We start from the raw sequence: 20150 nt of genomic DNA, 5'->3' as shown, positions 1-20150 counted from the left end.
AGCATCCGACTTTGGCTCAGATCATCTCACAGTGTGTGGGTTCGAGCCCCACGTCGGGCTCTGTGCTGATAGCTCAGAGCCTAGAGCCTGCTTCAGATTCTGTGTATCCCTGTCTCTGCCCCTCCCCTGCTTGTGCTCTGTCTCAAAAATAAATAAATAAACATTAAAAAAAAGAAAAAAGGACATTGGTGGGATAACTGAGGAAATTTTACTAAGGCTTGGATTAGTTGGTAATATTCTATCTGTATTAAATTTCTGGTTTTGATCATCGTACTGTGGCTATGTAAGATGTAAATATTTTATTATTTTTGCAACTGTTTTGTAAGTCTGAAATTATTTCAAAATGAAAAAATTTTAAATGAAATAAAATTTAAAATCATTTAGACCCTATCTGGCTATTTATATCAATTATCTCTTACTGTTGACTGCATTCTGCCCTATTTCATGAGTAGAGTTCTTTTTTTTTTAAGTTTTTATTTAAATTCCAGTTCATTAACATACAGTGTTATATTAGCTTCAGGTGTACAATGTAGTGATTCAACACTTCTATACATTACTCAGTACTCATCAAAATAAGTGTGCTCTTAATCCCCATTACCTATATCACCCGTCCCCCCCTCCCTCTGGTAACCAGCAATTTGTTCTCTATAGTTAAAAGTCTGTTTCTAGGTTCCTCTCTCTCTCTCTCTCTCTCTCTCTTTCTCCATGAGTAGTTTATTGATCACTGTCTATTTATTAGTGGAAGGGCAAGAGAGTGATCTATATCCCAGGTACCACCCCCCTCCAGTGAGGGCCTTTGGAGTACTCCTCCCCTTTAAAGCTCATAACCTAACAGGTGGCCCAAGTCCCCAGGCCAGTGCTCCAAGGAGGGCTGTGACTCACATGTGATGATTCAGCAACCACCAGCTCACGTTTCCCCCCAGAGAGCACAGTCAGACCCAGAGAATAGTGACCGAGGGCCCCCAAAACAGAAATGTTCTCATGTCTGAGTCCCTTCAGGGAACTCTCCAAGACTGAAAAATAAAGTATAAACCCTGCCTTTACAACCTTGTTTCAGATAAGTTTTTAAACTGTTATTATTTAAACTATTTTATTTTTCACACTGCCAATTTCATTACCAAAAAATTAATTTATTTTCAGTAAAGCTGGAGGAAAATTATATGCTTGTATACATGATATGGGGAAAACCAGAAATGCCTGATGAAGAAAACCAAAATCTGTACTCATAAGGCTACTACTCAAGAAAAATTGCTAGCGACACTCCGGTGTCTTTTCTTCTAGTATTTTCTTTTCTAAAATAATGGGCCTCTGAGTCCTCTGGCTTCCAGAGGAAGCCTTGACCAACCACATGAGATCTCTGGACATAACAGGGTCTGGTAGGAGCTCACCTTACCTCTCAGTGGTCTCAGAAGAGGGCTTGGTCCATGTCAGTTTGTGAGTCAGTCCCTCCTGCAGGGGGCTCCTCCAGGCCTTAGCCTCCATGGTCAGCACGGCCTCCTCACCAGCCTCAGGGCATTGTGTTGCTGGTCACCTGCCACTCAGGGACTGCTGTCTCACTCTTCCTTCTGAGAACCACTGACGTAAGCTGCTTGGCAACAGACATTTACTGAAATTTGTGGGAAAACAAGCAAATGAATACACAGGCAGGACACAGCTTCCAAGTTGCCAGAGTTCCTAAAATTCACAGGCCTCCCGCAATACAGGAGCCTTCCCCCTGACCACATCCCTCCATGGCTCCAGCTTCCTGCCACACAGCTGGTGCCTTGCTTGCTTTCAGCCCCTTTTGCGGTCTCTTGTCATAGGGTCCCTCCCCTAGGATCTGGAACTCAGTGCAGAAAACAGAAACCACTGTAGTTATTTTGTGCATGAAGGGTTTTTTGTTTGTTTGTTTTTGAGAGAGAGAGAGAGAGAGAGAGCAGAGAAGTGGCAGAGAGAGAGGGAGACACAGAATCCAAAACAGGCTCCAGGCTCTGAGCTGGCAGCACAGAGCCCGACACGAGGATCGAACCCATGACCCTTGAGATCATGACCTGAGCCAAAATCAGATGCTTAACTGACTGAGCCACCCAGGTGCCCCAAGGGTCTTGTTTCTTGAAACATAATTTACCTTGTGTGAAATGTATCAATCTTAAATGTGCCACGTGATTAATTTTTATCTAAGTAAATACCTGTGTAACCAGCATCTGGATCAAAATCTACAATATTTCCATTTCTCCAGAAAGTTCCCTTGTACTCCTTTATCAATCTTAACCCCAGTCCATTACTGGATCAAAATCTACAATATTTCCATTTCTCCAGAAAGTTCCCATGTACTCCTTTACCAATCTTAACCCCAGTCCATTATTCTGATTCCATCACCATAGTTATTTTGCCTGTTCCTGAATTTAATACAAATGAAATCAAATAATACATGCTGTTTGGTGTCTGGCATCTTTCACCCTTTTTTTTTTTTTTTGCTATTAGCTTAGTTTCTCTTTTGTGTTGCAGTCTCTCCCCTGTCTGGTGAACTTTGTTTGCATTAAGAATGAGGCAATAAAAAGCACTGGGGAAGTTCACTGCACATACACTGGTTGGCTTCCTTTTGGGGCAGCCAGATGCAGACTGGCCTGTAGAGGAGGCCCTATAGGCCAGAACACAAGGGGTTCATGTATGGGGCTATTCTGTTTCTTTAGAGCATGGGTGCTTAACCTAGTTCAGGCCAATGACCCCTTGGATTGTCTGGTAAAGTTCAGAGTTCAGAATAGTGTTTTTAAAGGAATTAAAGATACACAGGATTACCCCCCCCCAAAAAAATCCCAATTATATTGAAATACAATCATTAAACTATTAAACAAATGTTTAAGTAGCATTATGCATAAATGATAATCTGAGGTATCTTTATTGTGATATGAAAACACCCATAATTTCTTTTAGTGACCAAGTCTTAGATTCTGCTAATGTCATTGTCGCCGGTGGCCAACATTTAAAAAGGAAGGAAACTACAAAAGGCAACTTTGTAATTGGGGGGTGATGGATATGTTCATTATCTTGACTGTGATAATGGTTTCATAGGTACATACCTATGTCAAATCTCATCAAATTGTACACTTTAAAATACGTGTAGTGGTTGGGAAATAAAGAATCCTGTCAACAGCAAGACCCCTGGACACCCACACAGAGGAGAGAAAATACCATTACTGAAAAGGCAGTGAGCTCACACACATGCAGGTATATCACGAGACACTACAAAGCCTAGGGAGCAGTTCACGCATTTTATACTTAAATTTTATACACTTAAATGTTCTCTCCTCCCCTTAGGAGACAAATGAATAAACTGGAAGTTTCCTGTCCCCCTCATAAGAGACTCCTGAATTGCTCTTAGAGCTCCACGAACAGAGTTGTAAGACCAGAAGGCCTGCATTGTAAAATCCAGCTCAGGTTATCGAATTCCTGACCAAATGGTCAGGCCTCTGATATTTTTTAAGGTGACATCCTAAGGTGAGGAGAGAAGCAGCTACCTCCCTGTTATTAAACAAAAAAATTATATTTATTTATCCTTACGGCAGCTCATTGTATGCCATTTGTACCTGATACAACTGCAAACATCTTCAAAAAAGGGGGGGGGATATTAATTCCAGTTAGTGATTAGTGAAAAAGATGTAGTTTTTCCCCCACCCAAGTCTGTATCATCCCCTTAATTCTGTCTATGGATCCTTTGCAGGTCTGTGGTTTCCAGGTCCCATAATTGTCCCAATGGTGCCCTGACAGTAACAATGTTTCTCCTGACTCAGGGTCTAGCCTGTGGCCACCACTGCCTTGGGGTGTCATGTTTCTGTGGTCTCCTTTCATCTAAAGCAGTTCCTCAGCCTTTCGCTGCCTTGATGGTTTTCAAGAGCACAGGCCACAATTTCCTTCCCTTTGGGTTTGGCTAAAGTTTCCTCCTGATCAGATTCAGGTTAAGCATTCTTGACACTCAGATGTGTTGTGTCCTTCCTGCAATCAGGGAGGCACAGCATGATCCCATCATGGGGGATGTTCACTTTGATCACCTGATAAAGGGGGCACCTCCAGGTCTCTCCACTGTAATTTACTATTTCCCCATTTTTAATTAGTAAGTAATCCATAGAAAGGCTCTTCGAGGCTACATAAAAATCTTGCCCTCACCAACCTTTCACTCACTAGTTGTGGTGTCTCGTAGGCACCTTTGTGTGGATCCACTCTAACCCTAATTACATCTAACCCTAGGCATTTTATGTTGGTCTTTATCCTGAATGGGTCATGTCTTCCACTGTGTTTACTAACTCCTCGTCCAAAGACCTAGGAAACTTACGGATTTTGCTCATCAGTTTTGTCACCTTAGAACCTCTCCGAGTCAGGAGAGGCTCCTCTCTTGGCCAGAACTGACTTCATTTTCATCTCATGAGTACTACAGGAACACATGAGCCAGAAACCTGTCAAAGGGTTTTAATGTCTTTTACTCTTGATCAAGTGTCCACACCAAGCAACGCCCAGAGAGTAAACACTGTGCTGCCAGCTCCAGCTTCAGGCAGAGTCTTTGCTGGGCCAAAGACTTCTGGACCCTCAAGCTGCCATGGCCTGCATAATCAGGGTGGACATAGAAGGTGTTGCTCTGACTACTGCTAGGCTTCATAAACTCAGGCGATTATTTCAGAGAGAGGAGGAGTTCTAACCACTTTTTTACTCACCATTCCTAGGGGCAGAAATCACAGGCCTATGCTATCACCCAATCATAATGCTAACCAAAGAGAAAGATCATTCCTTTTCATTAACAGCAGTGTAGAAGGCAAGCCAGCAGAAGTTCTGAACACAGGGGGACTGTAGCAGGAAACTTGCGAATTTTACACCATTGGTTTCTTTGCTGTAACAAGTAGCTTATCATCTGGGAGAGGGACATGTGATCTTGGGCGTACCATCCTTGAGAGATAGCAGAGGCAGTGTGCTGTTTCTATCTGCTTTCCCAGGAGAAATAAAAAGTTGTTACATGGTGATGTTGCAGACTCCCTGGCCCCAAGGGTCTCTTATAAACCACCTATTCATTCGTGCATTCATTTAACATATTTTGGGTGCCTGCTATGTGCCAGGTGCTATGTTTAACTAGAAAACAAGAGACACAATGTAAATCCTCCTGTAACCTGATGAGGAAAAAAACATTAAACTAAATAACACACAAATAAGCATATGTGATGGGTGGAGGGAGGCGGAGAAAACTGATAAATTAAAACCGCTGTATCTGCTTCTTAAGGGGAATATATAATTCATGTCTGGAAGAACACATCTTTCTATGATCCCCTTCAGCTTACGGAGATTAGTGGGGAAGGAGGCCTTGCTTGAGAATTTAATCATTTCCTATAAGAGTTTGTGAGTTCAATGCAGAACATTGAAAATGTAGTTTGAGGAGCACCTGGATGGCGTAGTCAGTTAAGCATCCGACTCTCGATCTCCACTCAGGTCATGATCTCGTGGCCTTGTGAGTTCGAGTCCCACATTGGGCTCTGCATTGATGGTGCGGAGTCTGCTTGAGATTTTGTCTCTTCTTCTCTCTGCCCTTTCCCCGCTTGTGCTCTCTCATTCTCTCTCAAAATAAATAAATAACAGGAAGGAAGGAAGGAAGGAAGGAAGGAAGGAAGGAAGGAAGGAAGGAAGGAAGGAAGGAAGGAAGGGAGGAAGGAAGAAAATATGCTTTGAGTTGCTGCAGATGGAACCCCAGAACAGTCTTTTTCTTTCTCTTTTTTAAGTGGGCACAGATATACTATCAACAGGTAGGCTGGAACCAAGCTGGGTGGGCGATGAGGCCTTACACTGCTCAGTATGAACAGGACAGGGGGGAATGAACAGGAATAAAACAAGGCTGCTAAGAACAGAGAGTTCAGGAGGAAGCATGGGGAGGCACTGCTTAATGGATGCAGTTTCTGTTTCACATGAAGAAAACATGCTGGAATAGATACAATACTGTGAATGTACTTACTGCCACTAAATTGTACACTTAAAAATAGTTAAAATGGTCAATTTTATGTTATATATACTTTACAATAAAAAGAAGAAAAACAATTTTTAATAAAAAGGTAAGAAAGAAGGGAGCAGCCTGAAAGCTGATGGGTGGCTGAGGCTCCAGAAGGAACTGAGAGTAAGAACATCCCTTTAGGGGGAATGGTCTAGAGACTCAGAGAACAGAAATGTCTGACAATCAATCTTAAGTTTTTTTCTCTGTTCTTTAGGATAACTCCTCTCTATCCCTCTAACCTTTAGTTAAAGTTTGCTACCACCCAAATGCCTGATTCTGGGGCATCAAGGGAAAGAGCATGTATTCGGAGTCTGGGCAGACACAGCACGACAGGGAGAAGAGAGGAGCCACATGTCTTGAGACCCAAGGGAGCCTGACAACACCACAGAAGCCAAGAAGACAAGAAGTGATGCCTCAGAGACACATATGATGTGCTCAGTGCCCAGTGTCCCCCTGCAGGTGGGATGAGGGCTCGACCAACTGCCACTGCAATACTAAGGGGATGCACCAACTCCACAGAATGGAGGACCTGGAACCATCCAGAAGGCAGAGGTCTGAGTCACACAGGTGAGCCTCAGGGACTTCATAGCCTGCAAGCTCTCTCCTAGGTTAAGCTAAACTGGGTCCAGTGGAGCCTCTGCACTGCCGTTCCTACTGGAAAATACGAGATACATCTTGAGAAAGTCATTTTCCTTTTCTGATGCTTTCAGGGATCTGCCATGTTACAAAGATTAGGTAGTGAAAGGATGGGTGAAACAGATAAAGGGAATTAAGAGATACAAACTTCCAGTATAAAATATGTAAATCACAGAGATGAAAAATACAGATAGGGCATATAGCCAGTAATACTGTAGTAACGTCGCATGGTGACAGATGGTATCTACACTTATGGGGACCAATGCATAATGTACAGAATTGTTGACTCAATCTGTTGTACACCTGCAGCTAATATAACATTGTATGCCAATCATACTTCAACAATAATGATTTTTAAAAAGGATTAGGGAGAAAAAACATAGCCATGGATAACAGGAAAAGGAGAGCCAACTAGTGCTTCACTGGAATCCCTGAAGAGAACAAAACCAATGAAATACAATAACTATTAAAGATATAACTCAGGGACTCCTGGCTGGCTCAGTCGGTGCAGCATGCAACTCTTGATCTCAGGACTGTGAGTTCCAGCCCCATGTTGGGTGCAGAGATTACTTAAAAATAAAAACCTTAAAAAAAAAAAAAGATATAATTCAGGGAAATGTTTCTGAAATAAGAATTTAAATCTACATTTGAACAAAAAACACACCATGTTTACACTACAAAATATATTCTAGTAATATTACTGGAAAATAAAGAATCTTTGGGGCACCCAGACCAAAAGTTAAGTATACAGGTTCCAAATTATTATTATTTTTTTGAACATACAAGAACTCAGGAATATTGTTCTTACATGGTCATGTAAAAATAGGGAATCAAAGAGGAAAGAAATTACACTGCAGGTTTTCCAAAAAATATCATTAGAGAAAACACCACATGTCAGCACCTATGGGATATAGCTAAAACAGTTGTCAGAGGAAAATTCTTAACTTAAAACACAAATACCAATTTTTTTTTTTAAAACCTGAAAACAAAAGAATTAAGCACCCTTAAAGAGTTATAGATAACAGAAGGAAATGAAAACAGAAAGAAGGACTTAATAAAAATGGCAGAAATTAATGAGTTAATGCTTTTGCAAGTTTAATGATGGGTACTCAGATTATGATTCTAACCACCGTTTTATAAATGTGAGATATTTCACAGTAATTCTTAGATCTGTTAAATGAACTATAATATACTCATATAATGAGCAAAGAATAAAAAGAATAAGGGGCACCTGGATGGCTCAGTTGGTTAATGTCCAACTATTGATTTTGGCTTAGGTCATGGTCTCACTGTGAGATCGAGCCTCGCATCAGTGCACAGCCTGCTTGGGATTCTCTCTCCCCCTCTCTCTCTTTGCCCCTCCCCCTCTTTCTATTTCTCTCAATAAATAAACAAACTTAAAAAAAGAATAAGAATCCTATGTACTGCTATGAAAAGATCTCCAGGCAACACTGTTAAGTGAAACAAGCAAGTGCAGAACCCTATATCAAGCTGGCCTATAGTGTAAGAAAACAATGCAGGCAGGAAGTGGAATAAGAACCCAAGTTCGTATTTGTTTGTATTTGTATAAGAGAGATAGATATGTAGAAAATATAGAAAGCTACTACCCTTTGGGATAGTGGGGGGAACAGAATGGATGGGACAGAAGTGGGAGCAAGTTTTTCAGTGAAGATTTTTTTATCATTCTGACTTCTAAACCATGTTACCTATTTGGAAAATAAAATTTAATTAAAAAATTCAAGGCTGGCCCAGATGGGTTCACTGGTAATTCTACCAAACATTTAAGAAAGAAAATATACCAATTCTCTCAAATCTCTTCCAGAAAACAGAAGGAGGGGGAATACTTCCTAACTCTTTCTATGAGGCAATATTACCCCAATACCAAAATCAGACAAATATATTATAAGAGAACTAAAGGCCAATATTGCTCATGAACATAGAGGTAAAATATTAGCAAATAGAACCCAACAATGTATAAAAAGAATTATACAACATGACCAAGTGGGATTTATCCCAGGTATGCAAGGCTGGTTCAACATCTGAAAATTAGTTAATGTAATCAATCCATCAGACTAAAGAAGAAAAGTCATATGGTCATAAAAAGATACAGAAAAAGCATTTGACAAAATCTAACATCCATTCATGATTTAAAAAAAAAAAAAAACTCCCAGCAAACTAGGAATAGAGAGGAGCTTCCTCAACTTAACACAGAATATCTACAAAAATCTATAGCCAACATCATAGTCAATGGCAAGAAACTAGAAGCTTCCCCAGTGAGATCAAGAACAAGGATGTCCCATCTCACCACTGCTTTTCAACACTGTACTGGAAGTGCAATTCATTCAGTAAGATAAGAAAAGGAAATAAAAGCTATATATGTGGAAGGAAGAAATAGAACTACACCTGTACACAGATGACATGATTGCCTCTGTAGAAAATCTGAAAGAATCAGAAAGAAAAAACTGTTGGGGTTGGGGAATGGCGCCTGGGTGCCTCAGTCAATTAAGCCTCCAACAGTTGGTTTCAGCTCAGGTCACAATCTCACAGTTAGTGACATTGAGCCCTGAGCTGGGCTAGGCTCCTTGCTGACAGTGTGGAGCCTGCTTGGGATTCTCTCTCTCTCTCTCTCTCTCTCTCTCTGCACCCCCCCTCCCCCGCCAAAATAAATAAATAAACTTAAAAAAAAAAAAAGAAAAACCTGTTGGAACTAACAAATGATCACAGCAAGGTTGCAGGATATAAGTTAATGTTCAAAAGTCATTCCCTCTCCTCTATACCAACAATGAACAAATGGAATTTAAATTAAAAATATATTGCCATTTATACAGGTACCATTAACATCCCCAAAATGAAACTTAGGTACAAGCCTAACAAAATATGTACAAGATTTGTTATGAGGAAAACCATAAAACTCTGATGAAAGAAATAAAAGGAGAACAAAGTAAGTGCATATTCCCTGTTTGTGGATGGGAAGACTCGATATTGTCAAAATATCAGTTCTTCCCAATGTGATCTATTTGATCTACATATTCAGTGCAATCCCAATTAAATTCCCAACAAGTCATTTTGTGGATTTGAAAAACTGATTCTGAAGTTTATATGGAAAGGCAAAAGACTGAGATTAGCCAACTCATTATTTTTTTAAATACTTTTATTTTTTTCTTACTTATTTTTGAGAGAGAGCATAGGATGGGCAGAGAGAGTGAGACTGAGGATTCAAAGTGGGCTCAGTGCTGACAGCAGAGTCAGATGTGGGGCTCAAATTTATGAACCATGAGATCACGACTTGAGCTGAAGTCAGGATGCTTAACTGACTGAGCCACCCAGGTACCCCTAGCCAACTCATTATTGAAGAACAAAGCTGGAGGACTGACACTATCTGCCTTGAAGACTTACTACTATCTAAAGCAACAGTAATCAAGACAGTGTGGTACTGACAATAAAGAATAAAGAAATTTTTTTCCAGTTTTTTTTTTTTTTAACGTTTACTTATTTGAGATAGAGAGTGCATGCATGCACACACACAAATAGGGGAGGGACAGAGTGGGAGAGAGAGAATCCCAAGAAGGCTGACTTGGGGCTCACGAACCATGAGATCATGACCTAAGTTGAAACCAAGTGTCAGGTGCTTAACAGACGGCGCCCCCAATTGAATCATTTTAAACCACCACAAGGAGCTGCTGGTTAAAGACTCATAACAGGAGTTTGGTGCCCCACCCATATCCTTTTGGGTTTGACCATCATGCAGCCAGGCCCAGCACCACAATGCCTTTTTCTGGGGGCAGAAAGAGCCAGGTAATTTGTCTTAAGACCAACTCAAAACCACTGACTGAAGAGAATGGCAAACATTCTTAGTCCCTCACCCTTGAAGCAAGGTCACTCAAAAGTGACTGTTGGGGCGCCTGGGTGGCGCAGTCGGTTGAGCGTCTGACTTCAGCCAGGTCACGATCTCGCGGTCCGTGAGTTCTAGCCCCGCGTCAGGCTCTGGGCTGATGGCTCAGAGCCTGGAGCCTGCTTCTGATTCTGTGTCTCCCTCTCTCTCTGCCACTCCCCCGTTCATGCTGTCTCTCTCTGTCTCAAAAATAAATAAACGTTTAAAAAAAAAAAAAAAGCGACTGTTGTGTTACAGGCCCCCAAAGGCACTAAGCTCCCGACCCACCCTAGATAACGTACCTCTATGGGCTGCCTTCCCTTCCAGTACTTCCTGGAATCACCTCCCATGTAAGCGACTTGTAACTAATCCTCTAATCCTCTAATCCTCGTCTCAGGCTCTGCTTCTCAGAGAGCCACACCACCCTGCCACATTTTGGTACAGAAAACAAGTACTACCACCCAAAGGAGGCCCATAAGGCGACAGGGGTGATATGGGGCACAAGAGCTGGAGACCTCCCAAGATGCTTCTTGGGGGCATCTTTGATCATGAAAGCTCAGATACCCAGCTCAGTGCCAAAGAGACACGTACTCATAAGAGCAAATATACATTATCCAAACTTACAGAAACAAAGAATGAAATCACACAATCAGTGCTTTTAATTCAAAACAAGAAAGACAACTTCATCCTGGCTAGACTTCTTGCACCCATCTGATGGTATCTTCTCTCCCTGAAGACAAAGGAAACCTAGCATTATCTTGAAGTTGCCTGGTGGGCAAGGCATGGGCCCAAAGAGAGCTACAGAATCCCCCTGCTGAATGAACGACAGACACATTTGTGAACTGTGGTGGGGCTGGACACTGAGCAGGTCCTCACTGACAAAATCCTTGTTGATAATGTTGCCTAAGTGGGTGCAAATACAGCAACCAGCTCCCCCACCCTGGGAGTCTCAGGTTCCTTTTGCACTGTGAGGACTGTGGGTTTGGAAGGAGAAAGTGGGCTGAGTTCCACTCCTCATGCTCCAACACTAGCAACTGGTGGACTGTTTTGGGGGCTGGCTGCCGGGGATGGGAGAAACTGGGGTCAAGGACAGGTGAGACTGGTCCACTATGCAGTCTAAATGAGTCACATGGCAGCTCCAGGCACACGATGTTCTGGGATTCCTCCCCACCACGCTTTGCCCAGCCCTCTTTTCTGCCAGCTTGTTCCTCTTTTCTGTCCACTTGTCCTGGATGTGGTAGCACAGCAGAGCTGGGAGCAGGCTGGGAAGGAGGCCAATGCCAAGATTCACCTGGCTCTGTGTCCATCCATCCCTGTCCTCCCTCCCTGCCCCTCAGGAAGCCCCATCCCAGTGAGGGGTCAGCGGGGCCAGGAAGCACTGAGTTCCTTCTCCAGACCCTGGACAAACTGGTCATTGAGGAAGAGCAGTTGACCATGGGGCAGGAAGCGGGCAAGGATGCCCTCGATGCGATCAGCCCTAAGCAAGAGGTTGGTGCTGGGGGTAAGCAGCCGGAGGTGATCCAGAAGGAGGCGTGCCAGCAGCCGGAGTGTGCTCTCAGCCAGCAGCAGGTTCTCATGGGCATCCAGCACCAGGGCGAAGCCTAATGAGAGTACACCCAGCCACACCACTGTCCGAGGCTCCTGGAAAGGGTCCCCTGCTGCCAGGCGGAAGGCCCCATGTGGGGCCTCATGCAGGGGCACTGGCTCATCTGAGGACTGAAGCTGCAGGTCCACGGAGGTCCGGCCAGATGCCTGCTGCTGAAGCTGGCACATGGATTCCACCTGCCTGGGAAGAGTGGGTGGGTCACTGATTTCTGTCATCCTCATGACCACCCCTAAAACTGAGAGGTGCTATTAACTCCATATCTCAGATGTAGAAACTTAGCCCCAGAGAGACTAAGTGACCTGCCCAGGACCACAGAGCAGGAAGCATGAGCCATGACAGGAATCCAGGCTCCCATCTCCAGGCCCTGAACCATTTCACTCCATATGTTCAAGAGAAGGCAGGTTTTGAACACAGCTCTTTGAGCCAGGAAAGGGCACCAGGGGAAAAAGATCCTGCCACCACTAGCTTCACAGAGGCTTCCTTAACATAAAGAAACGCAAGCCATGAGAAATGAAGAAATGCAACTGGCCTGTCCAACCTCTCCACCACCATCCTGCAACCCTTTCCAAATAAAAAAGAAAGACCGTCCACTTGGCCATTCAGGTTTTTGAAATCTCTCTCTGATCCCTCCTGAATCACTTTCTAATTTGGGCCATGCACAGGTTGGTTTTAAAGGCATTTAATTTTCTGTGCTACAAGAGGGGGGTGGAGGCCCAGAGGAACAAGGGGATGGCAAGAGGCTAACACAGGACTGCCCATTCGAGAATGTTAATCCCCGGACACAAAAGGCAGAGAGGTCAAGAGATTCTGGCACTGGCTGGCTCCATCTGGGTCTGGGATGGGAAGGTCCAAGGCCAGCCACTATATCTGGAACAGTATTTCCCACACACTGCTCTTTCAGTGGCTTTCAGGAGGCTCTGGGCTCAGCATTCCCATGTATGACATTCTCACTCCTCCTTAGGGATTCATAAAACCTACAGGCATACTAATGGCCCTGAGAAGTCCTGCACTGCAAAGCATGTTCCAGGATCTGCCTGCCTACACCCAAATCCCAGCTCTGCCATGTTCTAGTTACATAACCTTGGGCAGGTTAAGTTCCTTAAAGTCTCTGTACCTCAGTTTATTCACCTGCAAGGTAGGGGTAATAACTGTATCTATCTCAATAGACAGTTACAAGGATTAATGAGTCCATATACATGAAATGCTCAGAACATAAACTCTTAGCACATATGTACAGACTCAATAAATGCTAACTATAATAGTTAACGATGATGACCGTACTGTTATTATTTCTTTAACCCCTTTTCACATAACGCTTGTAAACAACAACTGTGGACAGCTCATGGAAACACTACTCTAAAACTCTGTCTCTGCTTCTTAGTCTGATTCTCTGTGCCCCGCAGAAAACCTATCATTATCAGGCATGTGTTCAGTGAAGGCCCATGTGTTACCTGGCCACAGCCAAAATCTGCTCCTTTCGAAGGAGCCTGTCCCTCTCAGCACCATGTGGCCGTGGGTCATCAGGTGAATTCTCGGCACCAAAGACGCAGGAGTAGAGCACTCGGCAAAGGCCCGTGTCCTGGGCCTGCGGAGCCCGCAAGTTGTGGATGAGGAAGGCGTGGACCATAGCTCCAGGGCAGGCACTACAGGGAAGCCAGAGACCTCAGTGAGATGGGTGTTAAAGTCACAGGGCAGCCACAAGGCAGCATGTCCAGAGGCTGCTGTGGCTGGACAATGGTGCTCCTCAGCCACCCAAGACACACTCCCCGCCTCGCCATAATGGTGTCTGGTCAGCAGCACTTCTGCCCACAACAAAGTCAATGGTGAAGAAATCTCAATTGCTCCTCTGCCTTTTGGCTAAGGTTAAGTGAAGAAATCTCAGACAACCCCAAACCTACAAAACTACAAAACAAATGGCCAGGAATCTTCAAAAAGTGTCATGAGAGACAACAGAAGCTGGGGAGCACTGCTCCAGACTGAAAGAGACTAAAGAGAGGAGACCAGCTGAACGCTGCCTGTGTGTGGGATGTGTGTGGGGGATCCCCAGCCAAGAAAAGGGTAGTTTCAACGTACAGCACTAGTAGGGCAACCGGAAACATTCTAGATAATAGTCTTGACCAATGTTACCTAATTTTGAATGTGGGAGAATGTTCTCGTTTTTAGAAAATACACACTGACATACCTCTAAACATTGAGCTAAAATGGCATCGTATCTGCAGCTAACTTAATTATCAAAGGGTATGAGATAGCTCTTTATAAGAAACTCTTGAAATTTTCTGTAAGTTTCAGATTACTTAAAAATAAAGACTACTAAGTAATGATACTAATAATAAGGGTGTCTGGCTGGTTTAGTGGCCAGCCAGGGATGGAAAGGCAGCGGGTACACAGTAAACAAATATCTGTTATCTGTGATTAAGGGTAAATAGATCGTCAGTTTAGACTGGTCAAGCAGGAAGGTTCGCGAAGGCTCTCTGAGAGCGGGAGCCAGATGACCTGGCGCTGACCTCCGGTGACCCTCCAGCGGCAAGAAGAGCGCGTCATCAGCCTCCGCCACCGCGTCCCCCCTGCCCACAAATGGTAGCGACAAAACTCTCACGTCACTGCCTCGCGCAACCCTGTGGCGCAGGGCATTTGGGGGGTTGTAGTTTCTTGCTCCAGTCAGACGGACCTAAGCCAGGCACCCCGCCGTGAGTGTGCTGTTCCTGAGCCCCGGGGCCGCTGTCCTCCAGGCGTCGTACTCACCCTTCCTTCCCTGCCTGTGGACTTCTGCTAACAGGCCGCAGGACCCGGCAGTGGGAGAGTAATGGCGGCTGCGAAGCCCCTGGGCGCTTGCGCACGCCGGTCGCGAGAGCGCGCACGAGGTGACGCGCGCAAGGTGGGCGGGGCCCGCGCGTCCGGAGTGCTGCTCCGGGAGTGGGGAGGGGCGGTGTTCTGACACCCGGGCCCCCGGCGAGGGCAGCTTTCGCCCTCCGATCAAAGACCCCTTGCTTCGAGCTCCCAGCAAGGCCCATGCTCATTATTTCCAGACAGGGTATGGGTGTTCCTACTCGGAGCCCCTGGACCAGCCGAGCCCCAGGCCACAGCCCCCGTCGACCGCGAGAGGGCGCAGCGACCCGGCATGTGAACCTTCCGGGAAAGGCCGGGCGGCCGCGTAGTTGCGAGCAGGAGGGGTTCGGACCCCGAGGTCCCTGCGAGCCTTCTGAGGCTCGTGGGGCCTAAAGGTGCGGGGCTTGTTCTCAAACTGGCCATTATGCGTGGGAGTCAGTGGGGTGCCTGTTAAAATGCAGGTTCCTGGGCTTCACTTTTGGAAATTGTGACTTCAGGACAAAGATGCATATTTAGGCATTTCTTCGGGGAGGGTTTAGGGTTGTGGGTTCCTGAGGTGGGTTAAGGCCAGGGTTCGGTTTCGAGTAGAATGATTCAAATTTATCCCTGCCCCCCCCCCCATCCCCCTAGCCCACCCCTGTCACAAGCTGTGTGTTCCTGGCAGGTGAGTCACTTCGTTGGACCCCAGTGAAGGGTTTAGTAGGCTGACCAGTTTTTCCTTTCGTACTTCCACCTCTAACAAGTTGACCCCTCTTTGAGGGAGGCTGTCAAAGGTATAGTGAGGAGATTTATTCTTTCAACCTAAAAGGGGCCTGGCAGGCCATCTGCCTCCAGCCCCAATTAGAGACTCAGCCCAGAGGTGTTTGGGGCCCGGCAAGGTCTATCCTGAGCCTCACTGCCTACCCTGGGCATCCCCACACATGCATGTACACTTTTGCCTTATTAGCAAGTGAGCCACTCAAGCCTCCCAGTGTTCTGTTCCTCAGAGCTTCCACACTGGCTGTTCCCTCAGCCTGGAATGCCCTTTCCTCCCCCCTTTTTTCCCCTTCAAAATGTGCTCAGACCAAAACCTAGGGGAAACTTTCTTGCCTGGACTGCCCGTTAGCGTTCAGCTGCTCTCTTTGCACCCATTGCTGAGGGTCTGCCTGTGGTGGTGATGTCTCCCATGGGGTATACACAGGCCATGGCACACATGTTCCCTCCCCAGGGCCATGCACAAAGTAGGCCTGGAGCCGACAAGAACACACTCCTTGGTGACTGAAGAAATGAAGAGCCGGGCAGCCAAGGTGGGGACCCTGGAGCCAGTCCGCTCCAAGGGCAAGGCATGCAATGGCTACAGGACCTGGGCAGGGCGGCATTGAAGGAAGGCTACAGGAGATGGGCAGGGTCTGACTAGGGCATAGGGGCATTTTGAACACGTATAACATATATTTGTAGATGGAGGGGCAGGCCCAGAGACCGTGTGAGAACTCAGTCACAAGACTGGGGTCATGTTGGCTCAGTTCCTGGTTGCTGGTCTCTATCACGCTCAGCCAGGACCCATGTCTGCCAGCTGATTACAGCAGAGACCTGGCCAAGGGCTGTGGTTGCTTGGGGCCACCTGGCATCTGGAATACAGTATTCCAGACTCTGTCCATTCCTTTTTTAAAAAATTATTTTTAAATTTTTTTTTTCTTTTTAGAAAGCCTAAATGGGGGAGAGGGGCAGAGGGAGAAAGAGAATCCTAAGCAGGCTCCACACACTCAGCATGGAGCCCAATGTGGGGCTCAATCCCACGACCCTGGGATCCTGACCTGAGCTGAAATCAAGAGTCGGACACTCAACCGACTGAGCCACCCAGGCGTCTCTCTGTCCATTCCTTAGGCAGTGAGTCCACTCCCAAGTCCCAGGCCACTGAGGGGCTGGCCTCGCGAGGTATGTGAAGGAGACAGCAGTGAAAATCTAGCCTGAGCCACTACTATGCAGGGCTTTGGAGGACCCAGATGGAGGTAGTGTCTTGACAAGTAGCAGAGCAGACTCAGGTGCCATTCCTGACTCTTTGCAGCCTTCAGCCAGCCTGTGATTTCCAAGTCTAAAGCCATGAGCTGAGGACAGTGAGGCAGGAAGGAGCCTGGGTCCCCCAAGATGCTGCAGAGCCTTCTTGCTGAGTGAGGAGCACACACATTTATTTTGTTAAACAGCTGTGTGGCGTTGCCGTTACATACAGTCTAATTCATGCCTAATTGAGGCAACGTGAAGTGGTCAGGGTGTTGCCTGGCATATAGTAGGCACTCAGTAAATCAATGCATGTTGACAACCCTTAATACAGAGGCAAGATAGGAGAAGGTGTCAGAGAGGTGTTGGTCAGCACTGGAAAGCAAATGGGGTGTTCTGGTCTGATGGGAGGCAGAGGGACGGACAAGCTGACCTTCCAGTGCCTCCTGGAATTATAAAACCAGTCCTCACGACAGAATGGAACAGTCTGAGTGTGGTGGAAGCAACATGCGTTGCATGTTCATGTGTGTGAGCCTTTCATAGTGGTTACCCTACAGGTTGCAGCTGGGCCAGGCATACAATAGGTGCAGATGTGGGTTTGTGGGATATGGAGAGTGTGTGTATGTGTGTGTGTGTAAGAGAGAGAGAAACTGAAGAGAGAAGGAAGGAAAGTAAAATAAAGCACTACACAAAAACTAGAGGAGATTGAATGAGGAAGGTGGCTGGATTTAGGGCCTGGCCCACCTGTCTAGAAGTGGCTCAGGATCACACCTTCCTATCATTCCCCCTCCCCTCCCTCTGGTTGTGTGCAGAGGTGCCTATCACCCCACTCCCCAGTGGTCTTCTCAGTGGTCCTCTGAACTGGGGTGGGGGGTTGCCTGTACCCTCTTACGTTGGGCCCCTTCCCACACTCCCATCCTCCACTGCTCCCTACCCATGTCAGGGTGAGGCCTACCCCATGGTGGCAGGCAGCCTGGTGCCTGCCTTTTCCAATGCCCCTTGGTGCCTAACACTGTGATGTGTGCTCGGTGACTGATACTGATTCAACTTGGAAAGCAGTTTCCGTTCCACACCTACCCAAGCCGTAGCAGTGTCCTGATCACCAGTGGGCAGCCTGGCTTGGGAAGCTCTGCTGCTTCTCCCAGATGTTAGAACCAACCCCCAGGTCCTGCTTACACATCTCCAGGGACAGAGAACTCACTCCCTGGGGACAGCCCCTTTAGTTTTTGGCAGCTGGGAACCCATATTGAAGGTCTTTACAGACCCTGAGTCCTCAGGCCAGACTAGTTGAGCCACCACCTACTTCTGGATGTGGGGAGGGCAATTGGGTAGAATCTGCCAGCCCCAGGCAGTGGATTTTCTGAATGACTCCCTGATAAGGATGTCTAGCCATTTCTCAAAGAGTAGAATAGCAAACTAAGCAGAAAAAGGGATCTGCTTTTTTGAGAATCCAGGCGGGCTGAGATTAAGTGGATAAGGCTGCTGTAGAATAAAGGGGACCAAATTCAGGCCAGGCTTGTTCTTCCATCCCCCTCCACCTCCCTGGGTCATCTCAGAGATGGCATTGCCCTATGCGGGCAGCTTTCCACCAGCCACACAGATGGCTTCCTCCTCTGTCTCCACCACATCCCCTTCCACAGCTTCCTAACTGCTACCTGGACTGGTGCAGTAGACCACCAGCTTACATACAGCATCTGGGGTTTTCTCCTACAACCCTGGGGCTTGCCCATGTGCAGAAAAGGGACAAACCCTCAGCCTGGACCCCTTTCTTCTAATTGTTTTCAGGCTCATCCTTTTTACCTGTCTGTTCTTTAATCCTCACACTGGCCCTAAGTAGTAACAGCCATAGCCAACTCTTGTATGGCACTCACTGTAGACAGGTTCTGTTCTGAGTGCTTTACATACACTAACTCATTTGATCCAACCCGCAATCCTTTGAAGGAGGGCATTTACAATCCCCATTTTACAGATGAGGAAATTAAGGCACAGTGAACTCAAGTAACTTTCCTGAGGTTACATGCTAAGGGAGATGTGCGTGTCCGTAGATTTCAGCCTGCCCCTCCCCCCACCTTGTGTGTCCCCCTTCCTCCCTGTCCCCTCACAGTGGCCCCAGGGCTGACTCAGCCCCTGCTCCAAATTTCAGAAGACCATAGGCCTCCTCCAACTCCAGCCCTGCGTACCTTCTACAACCTAACCCTGGGAGCTCCATCCCACCCTCAGGGAGCCCCAGGCCCCGTGGAAGTAGTCTTGGCTGGGCTCCAGGAGGAGGAGGCCATGTGTGATTCGTCCTTTCAAACAGCCGCGCTTCCTGCAGGGCTGACAGCCAGAAGGCCCCACGAGGCGGCTGGGACCCGGCCACGTGAGGCTTCCTCCCCTCCGGCTGCCTCAGGCCCCGCTGACTCAGAGCCTGGCAGCCCTCCCAGGGGCGTGTGCTGGTGCAGCTGGGTGGGGCGGAGGCTGCCTAGCGGCACTCGGCTGGCACCCACACCAATTCCTGTGTGGGCCGGGCAGGAATGCTTCTTACCTTCTGTCCCGTAACCAACTGTCTCCTTTGAACAATCGGCTGTGAACAAGTCCACGTCCTCCAGCGTTCTCTCAAGGCATGGCTTTCCTGGCTGCAGAACAGCAACTTCCCCATCATTACTCAACTTCCCTCTCCTGATTGTTTCCAGATTCCATGAGACCGTGGACCTCCTTGTCTAAACATCCCTCCTTTCTGTACTAACAGTTTCATTGCCTCTGGAAAGTGGGCGCCTACGTGTTCGATTCCAGATACGAAGACTTTTTAGAAATCCCAAGTTTTCTAGACGGCTGTAAGCTGTCGTCAATGGATGGGCTCAAGCCAATGACGTACAGCCAACTGACTCTGAGGAGTCACTTTAACTTTTTGGAGAATCTGACTTGAGGAAGAAATTAAGACCAATATTTCAATGTAGGAAAGTCAGAAAACAGGCTGGGCTCATAATGCTTGAGCCTTGCTGCTGCCACACCACAACATGTAGGTCCAGCACTTAACAGAGCTCTTTGCTATGTACAACGGTCACGTTTTCTGGTTAAGAGAGAGAAATTAAAATTTACCAATTGTGATGAGCATACGGGGCAGCAGAATTCTCACTCTGCTGGTAGAAAACGCTAAAGCTGAGCAAACACACTATGACCCGGCATTTCCACTCCTGGAGATATTGCCAGTACCATTTGAAATCACCTCAAATAATCCATCAAGGGCAGAATGAAAA

At 46.5% G+C, this 20150-nt stretch overlaps 1 protein-coding gene across 3 annotated transcripts; it reads right to left on the bottom strand.

The window, feature by feature from the left end:
• Window positions 1–11149: 11149 nt before the first annotated feature.
• AP5S1 (adaptor related protein complex 5 subunit sigma 1) lies at window positions 11150–19704 on the bottom strand. 3 transcript variants are annotated; one of them, XM_027069642.2, is made up of 3 exons: window positions 19439–19704; window positions 13566–13757; window positions 11150–12294 (listed from the first exon to the last, which is right to left on the bottom strand). In XM_027069642.2, the coding sequence occupies exons 2-3, from the start codon at window positions 13739–13741 to the stop codon at window positions 11868–11870; spliced, it is 603 nt and encodes a 200-aa protein (XP_026925443.1). In that variant the 5' UTR covers window positions 13742–13757; window positions 19439–19704; the 3' UTR covers window positions 11150–11867. The 3 variants fall into 3 exon arrangements, with proteins under 3 accessions (XP_026925443.1, XP_014933668.1, XP_014933670.1); XM_015078182.3 differs by lacking the exon at window positions 19439–19704 and adding an exon at window positions 14857–15014; XM_015078184.3 differs by lacking the exon at window positions 19439–19704 and adding an exon at window positions 14608–14789.
• Between the last annotated feature and the right edge of the window lie 446 nt (window positions 19705–20150).

Source organism: Acinonyx jubatus, chromosome A3 (genome assembly GCF_027475565.1).
Source record: "Acinonyx jubatus isolate Ajub_Pintada_27869175 chromosome A3, VMU_Ajub_asm_v1.0, whole genome shotgun sequence".
Taxonomy (NCBI): domain Eukaryota; kingdom Metazoa; phylum Chordata; class Mammalia; order Carnivora; family Felidae; genus Acinonyx; species Acinonyx jubatus.
This window is presented reverse-complemented; position numbering and strand designations above follow the sequence as displayed.